Raw genomic sequence first — 23,688 nt, 5'->3', positions numbered from 1 at the left:
TGTGATTTCCACTGGTTTCTCTCCCTCCTGTACTGTTACAGTCGTTTTTGTTTCACCTCCTTCAGTAACCTTTTGAATTGTTTTAACTGTTTCTCCTGTTCTGGTCTCAGTGGTCTCTGTTGTGCTACCGTCATTCTTGGTCACTTTAGTTTTCTTTGTGGTGCTTGGGGCAGTGTCTTTTGTTGCAGCACCCGTTTCTTCTTCCACAGTAACAGTGGTTTTTCCATCCTTACTCATGGTTGTTGTTGTTGTTGTTATGGTAACTGTGCCGTCTTCATTGACCTGTTGGGATATGTCAACGGTTTCTTTGGTTTCAATTCCTGTGAGGCTTGGGGAGATTTCCTCCAAGACTTCTGTTTCTTCTTCACTTGTGAAGTGGAGAGTTTTCACAACATTTTTCCCCCTCTTTATTATTGTTGTTGTTGTAGTGATGCTACCTTTGGTTACTTCAGTGACTGTTGTTGTGCGGTCTCCATGTTTGGTCACAGTTATTGTTGTTGTTGTGCCATCTTTGTCAGTTACAGTGGATTTCTCTGTTGACTCTTCTTCTTCCTTCAGAGGCTCACCATTTATTACTACTTTTTTTGTGGATTCAGTGATACCACCTTTAGTAACCTCTTGTAGCGTGACAACTTTTTCGCCATCTTTAGTTTCAGTGGTTGTTGTAGTGCTTCCATCTTCATTCACCACTGTGGATTTTGTTGTGGTTGTCTCTGAAGATTTCACAATGTTGTTGTTCTTCCTGACCTCCATGATTGCTTTCGTAACGCTCCCTTTTGTAAGCTTTGTGATTGTGGTTATTGTACTCTTTTCACGGATTACAAGCGTGATTACTATTGTGCCATCTTCTTGTTGAACAATTGTTTTCTTTGTTTCTTTAAAGATCTTACCGCTCTTATCTTGACCAGGTTGTCCTCTTATGGTTTTCTTGGAAATTGTTGTCTTGCCATTTTTGGTGGTAATTTGCTCTATGGTAATTGTACCATCCTCGTTTGCCCTTTCTGTGGTAAGTTCAGTTTCCAAAATATTACCTTCAGTTACAGGTCTCACATTTTCAGGTGCCAATTCAGTATGTTTTGTTTTGTGTTTCACTGTGGTGGTTGTTTCCCCACCTTTGGAGACTTTTGTAGTGGTACTAGTGGTTTCCCCTTTAGTGACATCAGTGACTGTGGTAGTAGTGTCTCCTTTGTGGATCACTGTGGTTGTTGTTGTGGTACCATCTTTATCGACTTCAGTGGACTTTTTAGTCTCCTCTATAGGTTGTTCACCTTTAGTGATTTCAGTTGTTGTAAATGTTTGACCATCTTTAATGACTTTGGTCACAGTGGTGGTTTCATCTCCATGTTTTGCCACAGTGATTGTTTCAGCTGTACCATCTTTTTCAACAACAGAAAATGTCTCTCTGGTGTCCTCTGTCTTTTCGACTACTTGGTCTCCTTTGGTGACTTCTGAGGTTATGGTTGTGGTGTCACCTTTGGTGACTTCAGTGATAGTAGTAGTGGTGTCTCCCTTCTTATCCACTTTTGTTTTAGTGATACTACCATCATTGTTGACTGAAGGTTTCTTTTCCACAATTTCTTCTGTTTTTTCAATTGGTTTATCTCCTTCTTTCACCATCACGGTTGTTCTTTTTTCACCTCCTTCTGTAACTGTCTGATGTATAGTCATTTTGTCCCTTTTTTCAATCACAGTGGTCTCTGTGGTGCCACCGTCCTCTTCAGTTACTTTTGTTTTCTTTGTGGTACTCGGGGTGGTGTCTGCTGTTAGAACACCAGTTTCTGTTTCTGATGTGACAGTGGTCTTGCCGTCCACAGTTGTTGTTGTCGTAGTGGTAACTGTACCATCTTCATTGAACTGCTTTTTTATCTCAGTAGATTCTTTTTTCTCACCTCTTGTCAGGGCTGAGGTTGTTTCATCAACAGATTCTGTTTTTTCTTGACTTGTGAAGAAGAAAGTTTTCACCTCCTTTTCCCCTTCCTTTACTGTTGTTGTAGTTGTAGTGATGTCGCCTTTAGTGACTTCAATGACAGTTATTGTAGTGTCTCCCTTTTTGATAATGGTGGTTGTTGTTGATCTACCATCTTTGTCAACCACAGTGTATTTTTCTGTCTCTTCTTCTTGTTCTTTCAGAGGCTTGCCATCTTCTGAGATTGTTTTTATGGTTTTTGTGAAACCCCCTTTGGTGATTTCAACCACCGTACTGACTGTTTTCCCATCGCTGGTTTCAGTGGTTGTCGTAGTGCTTCCATCTTCATTTACAGCTGTGGATTCTTTTGTAGTTGTTTCTAAGGTTTTGACAATTTTGTCGTCTTTTCTGACCTCCATTTTAGTTTTTGTAATGTCCCCTTTTTTAACCTTTGTGATTTTGGTTATTATAGTCTTTTCACGGATTTCAAGCGTGGTTACTATAGTGCCGTCTTCTTGTTGAAGAATTATTTTCTTTGTTTCCTTAAAGACCTTACCGCTCTTATCTTCGACAGATTGTCCACTTATTCTTTTCTTTGAAACTGTGATCTTGCCATCTTTGTTGGTTATTTGCTCTACCGTAATTATGCCATCCTCATTAGCCCTTTCTGTGGTAAGTTCAGTTTCCAAAATATTGCCTTCAGTAACAGGTCTCAGTTCTTCAGGAGCCAATTCTGTATGTTTTGACTTGCTTTTCACTGTGGTGGTAATTTCCCCACCTTTGGAGACTTCTGTAGTGGTAGTAGTGGTTTCCCCTTTAGTGACATCAGTGACTGTTGTAGTGGTGTCTCCTTTGTGGATCACTGTGATTGTTGTGGTGGTACCATCTTTATCGACTACAGTGGACTTTTCAGTCTCCTCTATAGGTTGTTCACCTTTAGTGATGTCAGTTGTTGTAAATATTTGACCATCTTTAATGACTTTGGTCACAGTGGTGGTTTCATCTCCATGTTTTGTCACAGTGATTGTTTCAGCTGTACCATCTTTTTCAATAACAGAAGATGTCTCTTTGGTGTCCTCTGTCTTTTCAACTACTTGGTCTCCTTTCGTGACTTCTGAAGTTATGGTTGTGGTGTCACCTTTGGTGACTTCAGTGATAGTAGTCGTGGTGTCTCCCTTCTTATCCACTTTTGTTTTAGTGATACTGCCATCATTGTTGACTGAAGGCTTCTCTTCCACAATTTCCTCTGTGGTTTCAATGGGTTTGTCTCCATCTTTCACCATCACAGTTGTTCTTTTTTCATCTCGGTCTGTAACTGTTTGATGTATAGTCATTTTTTCTCCTTTTTCAGTCACAATGGTCTCTGTGGTGCTGCCGTCCTCTTTGATCACTTTTGTTTTTTTTGTGATGCTCGGGGTTGTGTCTTCTGTTCCGACACCAGTTTCTGTTTCTGAAGTGACAGTGGTCCTGCCATCCACAGTTGTTGTTGTCGTTGTGGTAACTGTGCCATCTTCATTGAACTGCTTGGCTATCTCAGTAGTTTCTTTCGTCTCACCTCTTGTCAAGCCTGAGGATGCTTCATCAACAGCTTCTGTTTCTTCTTGACTTGTAAAGTAGAAAGTTTTCACCTCCTTTTCTCCTTCCTTAACTGTTGTTGTAGTTGTAGTGATGTCCCCTTTAGTGACTTCAATGACAGTTATTGTAGTGTCTCCCTTTTTGATAATGGTGGTTGTTGTTGTTCTACCATCTTTGTCAACCACAGTGTATTGTTCTGTCTCTTCTTCTTTTTCTTTCAGAACCGTACCATCTTCTGAGACTGTTTTTATGGTTTTTGTGACACCCCCTTTGGTGATTTCAACCACCGTACTGACTGTTTTCCCATCGTTAGTTTCAGTGGTTGTTGTAGTGCTTCCATCTTTGTTTACCACTGTGGACTTCTTAGTAGTTTGCTCCATAGTTTTTACAATATTGTTATTCTTCCAGATCTCTGTGATGGTTGTTGTAAAGTCCCCTTTGATAACCTTTCGGATTATGGTGATTGTTTCCCTTTCACGACTTACAATTGTGATTAGTATGCTCCCATCTTGTTGCAGAACAGTTGATTTCTTTGTCTCTCTATGCACGCCAGCACTCGTCTCTTTGATAGGCTCTCCTCTGAGTATTTTCTTTGACACAACAGTTTCGCCATCTCTGGTCCGTACTTCTTCAACCTCTAGGGTTCCATCATTCTTGCCTGTTTCTGTTGTAATGACAGTTTCCAAAACTTTGCTTTCAATACCAGGCACAAATGATTTTTGAGGTTCTTCAGTGTGTGAGCTCTTGCTTTTCACTGTGGTGGTAATTTTACCATCTTTGGAGACTTCTGTAGTGGTAGTAGTGATTTCCCCTTTAGTAACGTCAGTGACTGTTGTAGTTGTGTCTCCCTTTTTTATGACTGTGGTTGTTGTGGTGGTACCATCTGTACCAACCACAGTGGATTTCTCAGTTGACTCTTCAGTCTTTTCTACAGGCTTTCCACTTTCAGTGACTTCAGTTGTCTCATACGTTACACCACCTTTGGTAAGTTTTGTCACTATAGTCTCTGTATTGCCATGTTTTGTCGCAGTGGTTATTTTAGCAGTACCGTCTTCCTCAACAACAGCAGAAGTTTCAGTGACAACCGTTGTCTTCTCAACTGGTTTGTTTGCTTTGGCGACCTCTGTAGTTTTTGTGGTGGTGCTACCTTTGGTGACTTCAGTGATGGTAGTTGTTGTGTCTCCCTTTTTGTCCACTGTTGTTTTGATGATGCTACCATCTTTGTCAACTGAAGGTTTTTGTTCCACAATTTCCTCTGTGGTTTCCACTGGTTTCTCTCCATCCTGTACTGTTACAGTCGTTTTTGTTTCACCTCCTTCTGTAACCTTTTGAACTGTTTGAACTGTTTCCCCTGTTCTAGTTTCAGTGGTCTCTGTTGTGCTGCCATCATTCTTGGTCACTTTAGTTTTCTTAGTGGTGCTTGGGGCAGTGTCTTTTGTTGCAACACCAGTTTCTTTTTCCACAGTAACAGTGGTCTTGCCCTCCTTAGTCGTGGTTGTTGTTGTTGTGGTGGTAACTGTACCATCTTCGTTGACCTGCCGAGATATGTCAACGGTCTCTTTGTTTTCACCTTCTGTGAGGCTTGGGGATGGTTCCTCCAAAACATCTGTTTCTTCTTCACTTGTGAAGTGGAGAGTTTTAACAACACTTGTACCTTTCTTTATTATTGTTGTAGTTTTAGTGATGCTACCTGTGGTGACTTCAGTGACTGTTATTTTGTGGTCTCCCTTTTTGGTTACAGTTGTTGTTGTTATTATGCCATCTTTGTCAGTTACAGTGGATTTATGTATTGACTCTTCTTCCTCTTTCAGATCCTCTCCATTTATGAAGACTTTTTTTGTTGATTTAGTGACTCCGCCTTTGGTAATCTCCTGTAGCGTGACAACTTTTTTGCCATCCTTAGTTTCAGTGGTTGTTGTAGTGCTTCCATCTTCATTTACCACTGTGGATTTTTTTGTGGTCGTCTCTGATGTTTTCACAATTTTGTCGTCCTTTTTTACCTCCATGATGGTTCGTGTAACATCCCCTTTTCTCACCTTCGTGATCATGGTTATTGTAGTCTTTTCACGGATTATGAGCGTAATTACGACAGCCCCATCTTCTCGTTGAACAATTGTTTTCTTTGTTTCTTTATATATTTTACCGCTGTTATCTTGGCTAGGTTGTCCTCTTATTGTTTTCTTGGAAATTGTTGTCTTGCCATTTTTGGTGGTAATTTGCTCTATGGTAATTGTGCCATCCTCATTAGCCCTTTCTGTTGTAAGTTCAGTTTCCAAAATATTGCCTTCAGTAATAGGTATCAATGTTTCAGGTGCCAATTCAGTATGTTTTGTCTTGTGTTTCACTGTGGTGGTAATTTCCCCACCTTTGGTAACTTCAGTAGTAGTAGTAGTTGTTTCCCCTTTAGTGACATCACTGACTGTTGTAGTGGTGTTTCCTTTGTGGATCACTGTGGTTGTTGTTGTGGTACCATCTTTATCGACTTCAGTGGACTTTTCAGTCTCCACTACAGGTTGTTCACCTTTAGTGATTTCAGTTGTTGTAAATGTTTGACCATCTTTAATGACTTTGGTCACAGTGGTGGTTTCATCTCCATGTTTTGTCACAGTGATTGTTTCAGCTGTACCATCTTTTTCAACAACAGAAGATGTCTCTCTGGTGTCCTCTGTCTTTTCGACTACTTGGTCTCCTTTCGTGACTTCTGAAATTATGGTTGTGGTGTCACCTTTGGTGACTTCAGTGATAGTAGTCGTGGTGTCTCCCTTCTTATCCACTTTTGTTTTAGTGATACTACCATCATTGTTGACTGAAGGCCTCTCTTCCACAATTTCCTCAGTGGTTTTCATAGGTTTGTCTCCCTCTTTCACCATTACGGTTGTTCTTTTTTCATCTCTGTCTGTAACTGTTTGCTGTATGGTCATTTTGTCCCCTTTTTCAGTCACGGTGGTTTCTGTGGTGCTGCCATCCTCCTTTATCACTTTTGTTTTTTTTGTGGTGCTCGGGGTGGTGTCTTCTGTTGCAGCAACAGTTTCTGTTTCTGAAGTGATGGTGGTCTTGCCATCTATAGTTGTTGTTGTCATTGTCGTAACTGTACCATCTTTGTGGAACTGCTTTGATGTCTCAGTAGTTTCTTTAGTCTCACCTTTTGTCAGGCCTGGGGTTGTTTCATCAACAGCTTCTGTTTCTTCTTGACTTGTGAAGTAGAATGTTTTCACCTCCTCTTCACCCTTCTTAACAGTTGTTGTGGTCGTAGTGATATCATCTTTGGTGACTTCAATGACAGTAATTGTGGTATCTCCCTTTTTAATTACAGTGGTGGTTACTGAGCGACCATCTTTGTCAGTTACAGTGTATTTTTCTGTCTCTTCTTCTTTGTCTTTAAGAGGCTTTCCATCTTCTGAGACTGTTTTTGTGGTTTTAGTGACCCCTCCTTTGGTGACTTCAACCAGCGTGGTGACTTTTGTCCCCGTCTTTGTTTCAGTGGTTGTTGTAGTGCTTCCATCTTCATTTACCACAGTGGCTTTCTTTGTTGTTTCCTCTGTAGTTTTTACAATATTGTTATTCTTCCAGATCTCTGTGATGGTTGTTGTAAAGTCCCCTTTGATAAACTTTCGAATTGTGGTGATTGTTTCCCTTTCACGACTTACAATTGTGATTAGTATGCTCCCATCTTGTTGCAGAACAGTTGATTTCTTTGTCTCTCTATGCATACCAGTACTCATCTCTTTGATAGGCTCTCCTCTAAGTATTTTCTTGGACACAATGGTTTTGCCACCTCTGGTTGTTACTTCCTCAACCTCTAAAGTTCCATCATTTTTGCCTGTTTCCATTGTAACTACAGTTTCCAAAACACTGCCTTCAGTACCAGGCATTAATTTGTGAGGTTCTTCAGTGTGTGAGGTCTTGCTTTTCACTGTGGTGGTAATGTTCCCTCCTTCAGAGACTGCTGTAGTGGTAGTAGTGGTTTCTCCTTTTGTGACATCAGTGACTGTTGTAGTGGTGTCTCCTTTTTTTATGACTGTGGTTGTTGTGGTGGTTCCATCTTCACTGACTACAGTTGATTTTTCAGTTGCCTTTTCTGTCTTTTCCACCGGCTCGCCACCTTTACTGACTTCAGTTGTCTCATATGTCACATCACCTTTTGTGACTTCTGTCACTGTTGTCTCTGTATCTCCGTGTTTCGTCACTGTGGTTGTTTTAGCTGTACCGTCGTCTTCGACAACCTCAGATATCTCTCGGACATCTGTTGTTTTGTCCACTACTTTGTTTCCTTCAATCACCTCTGTAGTTTTGGTGGTGGTGCTCCCTTTGGTGACTTCAGTGATGGTAGTTGTTGTGTCTCCCTTTTTGTCCACTGTTGTTTTGGTGATGCTGCCATCTTTTTCAACTAAAGGTTTTTGTTCAACAATTTCCTCTGTGGTTTCCACTGGTTTCTCTCCTTCCTGTACTGTTACAGTTGTTTTTGTTTCACCTCCTTCTGTAACCTTTTGAACTGTTTGAACTGTTTCTCCTGTTCTAGTTTCAGTGGTCTCTGTTGTGCTGCCATCATTCTTGGTCACTTTAGTTTTCTTAGTGGTGCTTGGGATGGTGTCTTTTGCTGCAACACCAGTTTCTTTTTCTACAGTAACAGTGGTCTTGCCCTCCCTAGTCGTGGTTGTTGTTGTTGTTGTGGTAGTAACTGTACCTTCTTCGTTGACCTGCCGAGATATGTCAACGGTCTCTTTGGTCTCACCTTCTGTGATGCTTGGGGCTGGCTCCTCCAACACTTCAATTTCCTCTTCAGTTGTGATCTGGAGGATTTTGTCAACAGTTGTACCCCTCATTATTATTGTTGTAGTTGTAGTGATGCTACCTTTGGTGACTTCAGTGACTGTTATCTTGCGGTCTCCCTTTTTGGTCTCAGTTGTTGTTACTTTTGTGCCATCTTTTTCAGTTACAGTGGATTTCTCTGTTGACTCTTCTTCCTCTTTCAGAGGCTCGCCATTTACAAAGACTTTTTTTGTAGATGTAGTGACTTCTCCTTTGGTAACTTCTTGTAGCGTGATCACTGTTTTTCCATCATTAATTTCAGTGGTTGTTGTAGTGCTTCCATCTTCATTTACCACTGTGGATTTTTTTGTGGTCGCCTCTGATGTTTGCACAATTCTGTTGTCCTCTCTGACCTCCACGATGGTTCGTGTAATTTCACCTTTTCTCACATTTGTGATTGTCATTATTGTACTCTTTTCACGAATTACAAATGTGGTTACTACCGTGCCATCTTCATGTTGAACAATTGTTTTCTTTGTTTCTTTAAATATTTTACCGCTGTTATCTTGGCTAGGTTGTCCTCTTATTGTTTTCTTGGAAATTGTGGTCTTGCCTTTTTTGGTGGTAATTTGCTCTATGGTAATTGTGCCATCCTCATTAGCCCTTTCTGTTGTAAGTTCAGTTTCCAAAATCTTACCTTCAGTAACAGGTATCAATGTTTCAGGAGCCGATTCTGTATGTTTTGTCTTGCGTTTTACTGTGGTGGTTGTTTCCCCACCTTCAGAAACTTCAGTAGTGGTAGTAGTAGTTTCCTTCTTAGTGACATCAGTGACTGTTGTAGTGGTGTCTCCTTTATGGATCACTGTAGTTTTTGTAGCGGTACCATCTTTATCAACTACAGTGGACTCTTCAATCTCTTTTACTGGTTGTTCACCTTTAGTGATTTCAGTTGTTGTAAATATTTGACCATCTTTAATGACTTTGGTCACAGTGGTAGTTTCATCTCCGTGTTTTGTCACAGTGATTGTTTCAGCTGTACCATCTTTTTCAACAACAGAAGATGTCTCTCTGGTGTCCTCCGTCTTTTCGACTACTTGGTCTCCTTTGGTGACTTCTGAAGTTATGGTTGTGGTGTCACCTTTAGTGACTTCAGTGATAGTAGTAGTGGTTTCTCCCTTCTTATCCACTTTTGTTTCAGTGATACTGCCATCACTGTTGACTGCAGGCTTCTCTTCCACAATTACTTCTGTTGTTTCGATTGGTTTATCTCCTTCTTTTACCATCACAGTTGTTCTTTTTTCGTCTCGGTCTGTAACTGTTTGATGTATGGTAATTTTTTCTCCTTTTTCAGTCACAATGGTCTCTGTGGTGCTGCCGTCCTCTTTGGTCACTTTTGTTTTCTTTGTGGTGCTCGGGGTGGTGTCTTCTGTTCTGACACCAGTTTCTGTTTCTGAAGTGATAGTGGTCTTGCCATCCAAAGTTGTTGTTGTCGTTGTGGTAATTGTGCCATCTTTGTTGAACTGTCTCGATGTTTCAGTAGTTTCTTTAGTCTCACCTTTTGTTAGGCCTGGGGTTGTTTCATCAACAGCTTCTGTTTCTTCTTGACTTGTGAAGTAGAATGTTTTCACCTCTTTTTCCCCCTCTTTAACTGTTGTTGTTGTTGTAGTGATATCATCTTTGGTGACTTCAATGACAGTTGTCGTGGTATCTCCCTTTTTAATTACAGTGGTGGTAACTGAGCGACCATCTTTGTCAGTTACAGTGTATTTTTCTGTCTCTTCTTCTCTGTCTTTAAGAGGCTTTCCATCTTCTGACACTGTTTTTGTAATTTTAGTGACCCCTCCTTTGGTGACTTCAACCAGCGTGGTGACCTTTCTCCCCCTCTTTGTTTCAGTGGTAGTCGTTGTGCTCCCATCTTCATTTACCACAGTGGATTTCTTTGTTGTTTCTTTAATAGTTTGTACAATATTGTTGTTCTTCCTGATCTCTGTGATGGTTGTTGTAAAGTCCCCTTTGATGAACCTTCGGATTATGGTGATCTTTTCCTTTTCTTGGATTATTGTTGTGATTAGTATGGTTCCATCTTGTTGCAAAACTGTTGATTTCTTAGTCTCCCTATGCACATTAGCACTAGTCTCTTTGATGGGCTCTCCTCTGAGTATTTTCTTGGACACAATGGTTTTGCCACCTCTGGTTGTTACTTCCTCAACCTCTATAGTTCCGTCATTTTTGCCTGTTTCCATTGTAACTACAGTTTCCAAAACACTGCCTTCAGTACCAGGCATTAATTCTTTGTGAGGTTCTTCAGTGTGTGAGGTCTTGCTTTTCACTGTGGTGGTAATGTTCCCTCCTTCAGAGACTGCTGTAGTGATAGTAGTGGTTTCTCCTTTTGTGACATCAGTGACTGTTGTAGTGGTGTCTCCTTTTTTTATGACTGTGGTTGTTGTGGTGGTTCCATCTTCACTGACCACAGTTGATTTTTCAGTTGACTCTTCTGTCTTTTCCACAGGCTCACCACCTTTGCTGACTTCAGTAGTCTCATACGTTACACCTCCTTTGGTGACTTTTGTCACTATTGTCTCTGTATCGCCATGTTTTGTCACAGTGGTTGTTTTTGCTGTACCTTCTTCCTCTACCACTGCGGAAGTCTCAATGATGTCTGTTGTTTTTTCCACTACTTTGTTTGCTTTGGCAACCTCTGTAGTTTTGGTGGTGGTGCTCCCTTTGGTGACTTCAGTGATGGTAGTAGTTGTGTCTCCTTTTTTGTCCACTGTCGTTTTGGTGATACTGCCGTCTTTGTCAACTAAAGGTTTTTCTACCATAATTTCTTCTGTGGTTTCCACTGGTTTCTCTCCCTCCTGCTCTGTTACAGTTGTTTTTGTTTCACCTCCTTCTGTAACCGTATGAACTGTTTGAACTGTTTCACCTGTTCTGGTCTCAGTGGTCTCTGTTATGCTGCCATCATTCTTAGTCACTTTAGTTTTCTTTGTGGTGCTTGGGGTGGTGTCTTTTGTTGCAACACCCATTTCCTTTTCCACAGTAACAGTAGTCTTTCCCTCCTTACTCGTGGTTGTTGTTGTTGTTGTTGTGGTAACTGTACCGTCTTTGTTGACCTGCTTAGTTATGTCAGTTGTCTCTTTGGTTTCACCTTCTGTGATGCTTGGAGCTGGTTCCTCCAAGACTTCAATTTCTTCTTCACTTGTGACCTGGAGAGTTTTCACTACACTTGTACCACTCATTATTATTGTTGTAGTTGTAGTGATGCTACCTTTGGTGACTTCAGTGACTGTTATCGTGCGGTCTCCCTTTTTGGTCTCAGTTGTTGTTATTATTGTTCCATCTTCTTCAGTTTCAGTGTATTTTTCTGTTGACTCTTCTTCGTCTTTCAAAGCTTTGCCATTTATGAATACTTTTTTTGTAGATGTAGTAAGGTCCCCTTTGGTAATCTCCTGTAGTGTTATGACTTTTTCGCCATCATTAGTTTCAGTGGTTGTTGTAGTGCTTCCATCTTCATTTACCACTGTGAATTTTTTTGTGGTCGCCTCTGCTGTTTGCACAATTTTGTTGTCCTCTCTGACCTCCACGATGGTTCGTGTAATTTCACCTTTTCTCACATTTGTGATTGTCATTATTGTACTCTTTTCACGAATTACAAATGTGGTTACTACCGTGCCATCTTCATGTTGAACAATTGTTTTCTTTGTTTCTTTAAATATTTTACCGCTGTTATCTTGGCTAGGTTGTCCTCTTATTGTTTTCTTGGAAATTGTGGTCTTGCCTTTTTTGGTGGTAATTTGCTCTATGGTAATTGTGCCATCCTCGTTAGCCCTTTCTGTTGTAAGTTCAGTTTCCAAAATCTTGCCTTCAGTAACAGGTATTAATGTTTCAGGAGCCAATTCAATATGTTTTGTCTTGCGTTTTACTGTGGTGGTTGTTTCCCCACCTTCGGAAACTTCAGTAGTGGTAGTAGTGGTTTCCCCTTTAGTGACATCGGTGACTGTTGTAGTAGTGTCTCCTTTATGGATCACTGTGGTTTTTGTAGCGGTACCATCTTTATCGACTACAGTGGACTCTTCAATCTCTTTTACTGGTTGTTCACCTTTAGTGATTTCAGTTGTTGTATATGTTTGACCATCTTTAATGACTTTGGTCACAGTGGTGGTTTCATCTTCATGTTTTGTCACAGTGATTGTTTCAGCTGTACCATCTTTTTCAACAATAGAAGATGTCTTTCTGGTGTCCTCCGTTTTTTCGACTACTTGGTCTCCTTTTATTACTTCTGAAGTTATGGTTGTGGTGTCACCTTTGGTGACTTCAGTGATAGTAGTAGTGGTGTCTCCCTTCTTATCCACTTTTGTTTTAGTGATACTGCCATCATTGTTGACTGAAGGCTTCTCTTCCACAATTTCCTCTGTGGTTTCAATAGGTTTGTCTCCTTCTTTCACCATTACGATTGTTCTTTTTTCATCTTTGTCTGTAACTGTTTGATGTATGGTAATTTTTTCCCCTTTTTCCGTCACAGTGGTCTCTGTGGTGCTGCCATCCTCTTTGGTCACTTTTGTTTTCTTCGTAGTGCTCGGGGTGGTGTCTTCTGTTACAACACCCATTTCTGTTTCTGAAGCGATGGTGGTCTTGCCATCCACAGTTGTTGTTGTCGTAGTGGTAACTGTGCCATCTTCATTGAACTGCTTTTTTATTTTAGTTGTTTCTTTTGTCTCGCCTCTTGTCAGGGCTGAGGTTTTTTCATCTACTGTTTCTTTTTCTTCCTGACTTGTATAGAAGAAGGTTTTCACCACCTTTCCCCCCTCCTTAACTGTTGTTGTTGTTGTAGTGATGTCGCCTTTAGTAATCTCAGTAACAGTTATCATGGTGTCCCCCTTTTTTATCATGGTGGTTGTTGTTGATCTGCCATCTTTGTCTGTCACAGTGTATTTTTCTGTCTCCTCCTCTTCGTCTTTCAGAGGCTTGCCATTTTCAGAGACTGTTTTTGATGTTTTAGTGACACCGCCCTTCCTTACTTCAACCAATGTGGTGACCGTTTTCCCATCATTAGTTTCCGTGGTTTTCGTAGTACTTCCATCTTCATTTACCACTGTGGATTCTTGTGTGGTTGCCTCTGATGTGTGCACAATTTTGTTGTCCTCTTTGACCTCCATGATAGTTTGTGTTAGATCCCCTTTTTTAATCTTTGTGATTGTGGTTATTGTACTCTTTTCCCGGATTACAAATATAAATACAACAGTGCCATCTACTTTTTGAACAATTAATTTCTTTGTTTCCTTAAATACTTTGCCACTCCTATCTTGGATAGGTTGCCCACTTATTTGCTTCTTGGAAATTGTCATCTTGCCATCTTTGGTGGTTATTTGCTCTACAGTAATTGTGCCATCCTCATTACCCCTTTCTGTTGTGAGTTCAGTTTCCAAAATATTGCCTTCAGTAACAGGTATCAATGTTTCAGGTACCAATTCAGTATGTTTTGTCTTGCTTTTCACTGTGGTGGTTGTATTCCCATCTTTGGAGACTGCTGTAGTGGTAGTAATGGTTTCCCCTTTAGTGACATCAGTGACTGTGGTAGTAGTGTCTCCTTTGTGGATCACTGTGGTTGTTGTTGTGGTACCATCTTTATCGACTACAGTGTACTTTTTAGTCTCCTCTATAGGTTGTTCATCTTTAGTGATGTCAGTTGTTGTAAATATTTGACCATCTTTAATGACTTTGGTAACAGTGGTAGTTTCATCTCCATGTTTTGTCACAGTGATTGTTTCGGCTGTACCATCCTTTTCAACAACAGAAGATGTCTCTCTGGTGTCCTCTGTCTTTTTGACTACTTGGTCTCCTTTGGTGACTTCTGTAGTTATGGTGGTTATATCACCTTTGGTGACTTCAGTGATAGTAGTCGTGGTGTCTCCCTTCTTATCCACTTTTGTTTCAGTGATACTGCCATCACTGTTGACTGCAGGCTTCTCTTCCACAATTACTTCTGTTGTTTCGATTGGTTTATCTCCTTCTTTTACCATCACAGTTGTTCTTTTTTCGTCTCGGTCTGTAACTGTTTGATGTATGGTAATTTTTTCTCCTTTTTCAGTCACAATGGTCTCTGTGATGCTGCCGTCCTCTTTGGTCACTTTTGTTTTCTTTGTGGTGCTCGGGGTGGTGTCTTCTGTTCTGACACCAGTTTCTGTTTCTGAAGTGATGGTGGTCCTGCCATCCAAAGTTGTTGTTGTCGTTGTGGTAACTGTACCATCTTCATTGAACTGTTTGGCTATCTCAGTAGTTTCTTTCGTCTCACCTCTTGTCAAGCCTGGGGTTGCTTCATCAACAGTTTCTGTTTCTTCTTGACTAGTAAAGTAGAAAGTCATCACCTCCTTTTCCCCTTCCTTAACTGTTGTTGTAGTTGTAGTGATGTCCCCTTTAGTGACTTCAATGACAGTTATTGTAGTGTCTCCCTTTTTGATAATGGTGGTTGTTGTTGATCTACCCTCTTTGTCAACCACAGTGTATTTTTCTGTCTTCTCTTCTTTTTCTTTCAGAACCTTACCATCTTCTGAGACTGTTTTTATGGTTTTTGTGACCCCCCCTTTGGTGATTTCAACCACCGTACTGACTGTTTTCCCATCGTTCGTTTCAGTGGTTGTTGTAGTGCTTCCATCTTTGTTTACCACTGTGGACTTCTTAGTAGTTTGCTCCATAGTTTTTACAATATTGTTATTCTTCCAGATCTCTGTGATGGTTGTTGTAAAGTCCCCTTTGATAATCTTTTGGATTTTGGTGATTGTTTCCCTTTCACGACTTACAATTGTGATTAGTATGCTCCCATCTTGTTGCAGAACAGTTGTTTTCTTTGTCTCTTTATGCATACCAGCACTTATCTCTTTGATAGGCTCTCCTCCAAGTATTTTCTTGGACACAATGGTTTTGCCACCTCTGGTTGTTACTTCCTCAACCTCTATAGTTCCGTCATCTTGGCCTATTTCCATTGTAACTACAGTTTCCAAAACACTGCCTTCAGTACCAGGCTTTAATTCTTTGTGAGGTTCTTCAGTGTGTGAGGTCTTGCTTTTCACTGTGGTGGTAATGTTCCCTCCTTCAGAGACTGCTGTAGTGGTAGTAGTGATTTCCCCTTTAGTAATGTCAGTGACTGTTGTAGTGGTGTCTCCTTTTTTTATGACTGTGGTTATTGTGGTGGTTCCATCTTCACTGACCACAGTTGATTTTTCAGTTGCCTTTTCTGTCTTTTCCACCGGCTTGCCACCTTTACTGACTTCAGTTGTCTCATATGTCACACCACCTTTTGTGACTTCTGTCACTGTGGTCTCTGTATCTCCGTGTTTCGTCACTGTGGTTGTTTTAGCTGTACCGTCTTCTTCGACAACCTCAGATATCTCTCGGACATCTGTTGTTTTGTCCACTACTTTGTTTCCTTCAATCACCTCTGTAGTTTTGGTGGTGGTGCTCCCTTTGGTGACTTCAGTGATGGTAGTTGTTGTGTCTCCCTTTTTGTCCACTGTTGTTTTGGTGATGCTGCCATCTTTTTCAACTAAAGGTTTTTGTTCAACAATTTCCTCTGTGGTTTCCACTGGTTTCTCTCCTTCCTGTACCGTTACAATCGTTTTTGTTTCACCTCCTTCTGTAACCTTTTGAACTGTTTGAACTGTTTCTCCTGTTCTAGTTTCAGTGGTCTCTGTTGTGCTGCCATCATTCTTGGTCACTTTAGTTTTCTTAGTGGTGCTTGGGATGGTGTCTTTTGCTGCAACACCAGTTTCTTTTTCTACGGTAACAGTGGTCTTGCCCTCCTTAGTCGTGGTTGTTGTTGTTGTTGTGGTAGTAACTGTACCTTCTTCGTTGACCTGCCGAGATATGTCAACGGTCTCTTTGGTCTCACCTTCTGTGATGCTTGGGGATGGTTCCGCTAAAACTTCTGTTTCTTCTTCACTTGTGAAGTGGAGAGTTTTCACTACACTTGTACCTTTCTTTATTATCATTGTAGTAGTTGTGATACTACCTTTGGTAACTTCAGTGACAGTTGTCGTGTGGTCTCCTTTTTTGATCACAGTTGTTGTTGTTGTTGTGCCATCTTTGTCAGTTACAGTGGATTTCTCTGTTGACTCATCTTCCTCTTTCAGAGGCTCGCCATTTATTGATACTTTTTTGATGGATGTAGTGATACCGCCTTTGGTAATCTCCTGTAGTGTGATTACTTTTTCACCATCATTCGTTTCAGTGGTTGTTGTAGTGCTTCCATCTTCATTTTCCACTGTGGATTCTGTTGTGGTTGCTTCAGAGATTTTCACAATGTTGTTGTTCTTCCTGATTTCCATCATTGTTCTTGTAACATGCCCTTTTCTAACCTTTGTGATTGTGGTTATTGTAGTCTTTTCACGGATTACAAGCGTGATTACTATCGTGCCATCTTCTTGTTGAATGATTGTTTTCTTTGTTTCCTTAAAGATCTCACCGCTCATATCTTGGCCAGGTTGTCCTCTGACTGTTCTCTTGGAAATTGTGGTCTTGCTATCTTTGGTGGTTATTTTCTCTATGGTAATTGTGCCATCCTCATTACCCCTTTCTGTCGTAATTTCAGTTTCCAAAACTTTTCCCTCATTAGCAGGTCTGAATGTTTCAGGAGCCAATTCAGTATGTCTTTTCTTGTATTTCACTGTGGAGGTTGTTTCCCCACCTTTGGAAACTTTTGTAGTGGTAGTAATGGTTTCCCCTTTAGTGACGTCAGTGACTGTGGTAGTAGTGTCTCCTTTATGGATCACCGTGGTTTTTGTGGCAGTACCATCTTTATCGATTACTGTGGACTCTTCAGTCTTTTCTACTGGTTGTTCACCTTTAGTGATTTCAGTTGTTGAAAATGTTTGGCCATCTTTAATGTCTTTGGTCACAGTGGTGACTGTATCTCCACGTTTTGTCACAGTTATTGTTTCAGCTGTACCATCTTTTTCAACAACGGAAGATATCTCTCTGGTGTCCTCTGTCTTTTCGACTACTTGGTCTCCTTTGGTGACTTCTGTAGTTATGGTGGTTGTATCACCTTTGGTGACTTCAGTGATAGTAGTAGTGGTTTCTCCCTTCTTATCCACTTTTGTTTCAGTGATACTGCCATCACTGTTGACTGCAGGCTTCTTTTCCACAAGTACTTCTGTTGTTTCGATTGGTTTATCTCCTTCTTTCTCTATCACGGTTGTTCTTTTTTCATCTCTGTCTGTAACTGTTTGATGTATGGTAATTTTCCCCCCCTTTTCAGTCACAGTGGTCTCTGTGGTGCTGCCATCTTCTTTGTTAACTTTTGTTTTCTTTGTAGTGCTTGGGGTGGTGTCTTCTGTTCCAGCACCAATTTCTGTTTCGGAAGTGATGGTGGTCTTGCCATCCACAGTTGTTTTTGTTGTCGTTGTGGTAATTGTGCCATCTTCATTGACCTGCTTGGATATCTCGGTAGTTTCTTTCGTCTCACCTTTTGTCAGGCCTGGGGATGTTTCTTCAATAGCTTCTGTTTTTTCTTGACTTGTAAAGTAGAAAGTTTTCACTTCCTTCTCACCTTCCTTAACTGTTGTTGTTGTCGTAGTGATGTCCCCTTTGGTGATTTCAATGACAGTTATCATGATGTCTCCCTTTTTGATAATGGTGGTTGTTGTTGATCTACCCTCTTTGTCAACCACAGTGTATTTTTCTGTCTCTTCTTCTTTTTCTTTCAGAACCTTACCATCTTCTGAGACTGTTTTTGTGGTTTTAGTGATACCGCCCTTGGTGACTTCAACCAGAGTGGTGACTGTTTTCCCATCGCTAGTTTCAGTGGTTGTAGTAGTGGTTCCATCTTCATTTACCACAGTGGCTTTCTTTGTTGTTTCCTCTGTAGTTTTCACAATTTCTTTGTTCTTCCAGATCTCTGTGATGGTCTTTGTATTGTCCCCTCTGATAATCTTTTGGATTTTGGTGATTGTTTCCCTTTCATGGATTAAAATCGTGATTAGTATACTTCCATCTTGTTGCAGAATAGATGTTTTCTTAATCTCTCTATGCACTTGAGCACTAGTCTCTTTGATAGGCTCTCCTCGGAGTATTTTCTTGGACACAATCGTTTCACCATCTCTAGTTGTTACTTCTTCAACCTCTATCGTTCCATCATTCTTGCCTGTTTCCATTGTAATTACAGTTTCCAAAACTCTGCCTTTTGTGGTAGGCTTGAATTCTTTGTGAGGTTCTTCAGTGTGTGAGGTCTTGCTTTTCACTGTGGTGGTAATGTTCCCTCCTTCAGAGACTGCTGTAGTGGTAGTAGTGGTTTCTCCTTTTGTGACATCAGTGACTGTTGTAGTGGTGTCTCCTTTTTTTATGACTGTGGTTGTTGTGGTGGTTCCATCTTCACTGACCACAGTTGATTTTTCAAGTGCCTTTTCTGTCTTTTCCACCGGCTTGCCACCTTTACTGACTTCAGTTGTCTCATATGTCACACCACCTTTTGTGACTTCTGTCACTGTGGTCTCTGTATCTCCGTGTTTCGTCACTGTGGTTGTTTTAGCTGTACCGTCTTCTTCAACAACCTCAGATATCTCTCGGACATCTGTTGTTTTGTCCACTACTTTGTTTCCTTCAATCACCTCTGTAGTTTTGGTGGTGGTGCTCCCTTTGGTGACTTCAGTGATGGTAGTTGTTGTGTCTCCCTTTTTGTCCACTGTTGTTTTGGTGATGCTGCCATCTTTTTCAACTAAAGGTTTTTGTTCAACAATTTCCTCTGTGGTTTCCACTGGTTTCTCTCCTTCCTGTACTGTTACAGTCGTTTTTGTTTCACCTCCTTCTGTAACCTTTTGAACTGTTTGAACTGTTTCCCCTGTTCTAGTTTCAGTGGTCTCTGTTGTGCTGCCATCATTCTTGGTCACTTTAGTTTTCTTAGTGGTGCTTGGGATGGTGTCTTTTGCTGCAACACCAGTTTCTTTTTCTACAGTAACAGTAGTCTTGCCCTCCCTAGTCGTGGTTGTTGTTGTTGTTGTGGTAGTAACTGTACCTTCTTCGTTGACCTGCCGAGATATGTCAACGGTCTCTTTGGTCTCACCTTCTGTGAGGCTTGGGGATGGTTCCTCCAAAACTTCTGTTTCTTCTTCACTTGTGAAGTGGAGAGTTTTCACTACACTTGTACCTTTCTTTATTATCATTGTAGTAGTTGTGATACTACCTTTGGTAACTTCAGTGACAGTTGTCGTGTGGTCTCCTTTTTTGATCACAGTTGTTGTTGTTGTTGTGCCATCTTTGTCAGTTACAGTGGATTTCTCTGTTGACTCATCTTCCTCTTTCAGAGGCTCGCCATTTATTGATACTTTTTTGATGGATTTAGTGATACCGCCTTTGGTAATCTCCTGTAGTGTGATTACTTTTTCACCATCATTCGTTTCAGTGGTTGTTGTAGTGCTTCCATCTTCATTTTCCACTGTGGATTCTGTTGTGGTTGCTTCAGAGATTTTCACAATGTTGTTGTTCTTCCTGATTTCCATCATTGTTCTTGTAACATGCCCTTTTCTAACCTTTGTGATTGTGGTTATTGTAGTCTTTTCACGGATTACAAGCGTGATTACTATCGTGCCATCTTCTTGTTGAATGATTGTTTTCTTTGTTTCCTTAAAGATCCCACCGCTCATATCTTGGCCAGGTTGTCCTCTGACTGTTTTCTTGGAAATTGTGGTCTTGCTATCTTTTGTGGTAATTTTCTCTATGGTAATTGAGCCATCCTTGTTACCCCTTTCCGTTGTAAGTTCAGTTTCCAAAATATTGCCTTCAGTAACAGGTATCAATGTTTCAGGAGCCAATTCAGTATGTTTTGTCTTGGTTTTCATTGTGGTGGCTGTTTCCCCACCTTTGGTAACTTCAGTAGTAGTAGTAGTGGTTTCCCCTTTTGTGACATCAGTGACTGTGGTAGTGGTGTCTCCTTTGTGGATCACTGTGGTTGTTGTTGTGGTACCGTCTTTATCGACTACAGTGGACTTTTCAGTCTCTTCTACAGGTTGTTCACCTTTAGCTATTTCAGTTGTTGTATATGTTTGGCCATCTTTTATGACTTTGGTCACAGTGGTAGTTTTATCTCCATGTTTTGTCACAGTTATTGTTTCAGCTGTACCATCTTTTTCAACAACAGAAGATATCTCTCTGGTGTCCTCTGTCTTTTCGACTACTTGGTCTCCTTTGGTGACTTCTGTAGTTATGGTGGTTGTATCACCTTTGGTGACTTCAGTGATAGTAGTAGTGGTTTCTCCCTTCTTATCCACTTTTGTTTCAGTGATACTGCCATCACTGTTGACTGCAGGCTTCTTTTCCACAATTACTTCTGTTGTTTCAATTGGTTTATCTCCTTCTTTCACCATTACAGTTGTTGTTTTTTCATCGCTTTCAGTAACAGTTTGATGTATGGTTATTTTCCCCTCCTTTTCAGTCACAGTGGTCTCTGTGATGCTGCCGTCCTCGTTAGGAACCTTGGTTATCTTTGTGGTGCTTGGGGCGGTGTCTTCTGTTACAACACCAATTTCTGTTTCTGAAGAGATTGTGGTCTTGCCATCCTTCGTTGTAGTTGTTGTTGTTGTAACTGTACCATCTGAATTGAACAGCTTGGTTATCTTAGTTGTTTCCTTCGTCTCATTTTCTGTCAAACTTGGAGATGTTTTGTCAACAGCTTCTGTTTCTTCTTGACTTGTATAGTAGAAAGTTTTTACCTCCTTCTGCCCTTCCTTAACTTCTGTTGTAGTTGTAGTGATGTCCCCTTCAGTAACTTCAATGACTGTGGTTGTGGTGTTTCCCTTTTTGATTACAGTGGTTGTTGTCGATTTGCCATCTTTGTCGATTAAAGTGTATTTTTCTGTCTCTTCTTCTTTATCTTCTAGAGGCTCGCCATTTTCTGAGACAGTTTTTTTAATTTTAGTGATATCGCCTTTAGTGATTTCAACCAGCGTGGTGATTGTTTTTCCATCGCTAGTTTCAGTTGTTGTCGTAGTGCTTCCATCTTTGTTTACCACTGTGGTTTTTTTTGTAGATTCCTTTTTCGTTTGCACAATTTTGTTGTTCTCCCATATGTCTGTCGTGGTTGTTGTAACGTGATCATCTATAACCTTTTTAATTGTCGTGATCTTTTCCCCTTCGCGTATTATAATTGTGATTAGCATACGTCCATCCTGCAGTAGAACAGTTGTTTTCTTTGTCTCTCTGTGCACATGAGCACTCTTGTCTTTGATGGCTGCTCCTCTGAGAATTTTCTTGGACACAGTAGTTTTGCCATCTCTGGTCGTTACTTCTTCAACTTCTATGGTTCCATCATTCTTGCCTGTTTCCATTGTAATTACTGTTTCCAAAAGTTTGCCTTCAGGAGCAGGTTGCAAAGCTTCATGTGGCTTTTCAGTGTGTGAGGTCTTGGTATTCACAGTGGTGGTAATTTTCCCACCTTTGGCGATTTTTGTAGTGGTAGTAGTGGTTTCGCCTTTAGTGACATCTGTAATTGTTGTAGTAGTGTCTGGTTTTTTTATGACTGTGGTTGTTGTGGTGGTTCCATCTTCACTGACCTCAGTTGATTTTTCAGTTGCCTTTTCTGTCTTTTCCACCGGCTTGCCACCTTTACTGACTTCAGTTGTCTCATATGTCACACCACCTTTTGTGACTTCTGTCACTGTGGTCTCTGTATCTCCGTGTTTCGTCACTGTGGTTGTTTTAGCTGTACCGTCTTCTTCGACAACCTCAGATATCTCTCGGACATCTGTTGTTTTGTCCACTACTTTGTTTCCTTCAATCACCTCTGTAGTTTTGGTGGTGGTGCTCCCTTTGGTGACTTCAGTGATGGTAGTTGTTGTGTCTCCCTGTTTGTCCACTGTTGTTTTGGTGATGCTGCCATCTTTTTCAACTAAAGGTTTTTGTTCAACAATTTCCTCTGTGGTTTCCACTGGTTTCTCTCCTTCCTGTACTGTTACAGTCGTTTTTGTTTCACCTCCTTCTGTAACCTTTTGAACTGTTTGAACTGTTTCCCCTGTTCTAGTTTCAGTGGTCTCTGTTGTGCTGCCATCATTCTTGGTCACTTTAGTTTTCTTAGTGGTGCTTGGGATGGTGTCTTTTGCTGCAACACCAGTTTCTTTTTCTACAGTAACAGTAGTCTTGCCCTCCTTAGTCGTGGTTGTTGTTGTTGTGGTAGTAACTGTACCTTCTTCGTTGACCTGCCGAGATATGTCAACGGTCTCTTTGGTCTCACCTTCTGTGAGGCTTGGGGATGGTTCCGCTAAAACTTCTGTTTCTTCTTCACTTGTGAAGTGGAGAGTTTTCACTACACTTGTACCTTTCTTTATTATCATTGTAGTAGTTGTGATACTACCTTTGGTAACTTCAGTGACAGTTGTCGTGTGGTCTCCTTTTTTGATCACAGTTGTTGTTGTTGTTGTGCCATCTTTGTCAGTTACAGTGGATTTCTCTGTTGACTCATCTTCCTCTTTCAGAGGCTCGCCATTTATTGATACTTTTTTGATGGATGTAGTGATACCGCCTTTGGTAATCTCCTGTAGTGTGATTACTTTTTCACCATCATTCGTTTCAGTGGTTGTTGTAGTGCTTCCATCTTCGTTCACCACAGTAGATTTCTTCGTCGTTTCCTCTGAGGTTTGAACAGTCTTATAGTTCTTTTTGATTTCAGTTATGGTCTTTGTAATATCCCCTTTTATAATCTTTGTGATTATGGTGATTGTTCTTCCTTCATGGATTACAATTGTGATCACAATACTGCCATCTTTTTGTAGAATAGTTGTTTTTTTAGTGTCCTTTTTGATTTTAACATTCTCTTGAATAGGTTTTCCTCTCAATATTTTCTTGGACAATGTTGTTTTCCCAGCTTTCGTGGTAATTTGCTCCACAACTATGGTGCCGTCCTCTGTACTGCTCTCCATCGTTAGCACAGTTTCTAAGACCTTGCCTTCTTTTTCCTTAATCAGAATTTTTTCTGTTGACTTTTCTTCATTTGTCAGAATTGTGGCTCCCTTTGAGACTTCAGTTTTTATAACTGTGGTGATAATTGTTCCATCTGTCTTTTTAGCGGTCATCTTTTTTACATGAGTCATTATTTTGCCATGCATGGGTAATGCTATTTTTATTTCCTTGGAGACATTTGCTTTGCCATCTTTCAAGATTCTTATTGTTTCTATCACCGAGCCATCCTTTTGAAGTTCCCTCACGATTTCTTCAATTTTTACTATTTCTGCCTCTGTTCCAATTTTAGGAATGATTTTTTTCTCACCTTTTTTAGTTATTACACTACTTGTGCTTTTCCCATCTCTGCTCACTCTTGTTGTAATGGTTGTTATGCCATCTTTCATGACTTCAGTAACTGTTGTTGTGGTGTCTCCTTTTCTCATCACTGTTGTTCTCTTTATTGTGCCATCATCGCATAATTCAATGGTTACACATTCTGCTCCCAGTTTATTGTCATATTTAGTTTTTTCCAAAAC

General features: G+C 40.6%; 1 protein-coding gene across 2 annotated transcripts in view; it reads right to left on the bottom strand.

The window, feature by feature from the left end:
- LOC135248041 (mucin-19-like) overlaps window positions 1–23,688 on the bottom strand; it is a 62,058-nt gene that overhangs the window by 12,541 nt on the left and 25,829 nt on the right. For both annotated transcript variants that reach the window (XM_064322204.1, XM_064322205.1), the window contains exon 3: window positions 1–23,688. This exon is cut by the window's left edge and continues 5,302 nt beyond it. In XM_064322204.1, the coding sequence (XP_064178274.1) occupies window positions 1–23,688 (23,688 nt within the window).

Source organism: Anguilla rostrata, chromosome 2 (genome assembly GCF_018555375.3).
Source record: "Anguilla rostrata isolate EN2019 chromosome 2, ASM1855537v3, whole genome shotgun sequence".
Classification (NCBI taxonomy): Eukaryota; Metazoa; Chordata; class Actinopteri; order Anguilliformes; family Anguillidae; genus Anguilla; species Anguilla rostrata.
Note: the sequence above shows the minus strand (reverse complement) of the source record. Positions and strands in the feature narration are given on the sequence as shown.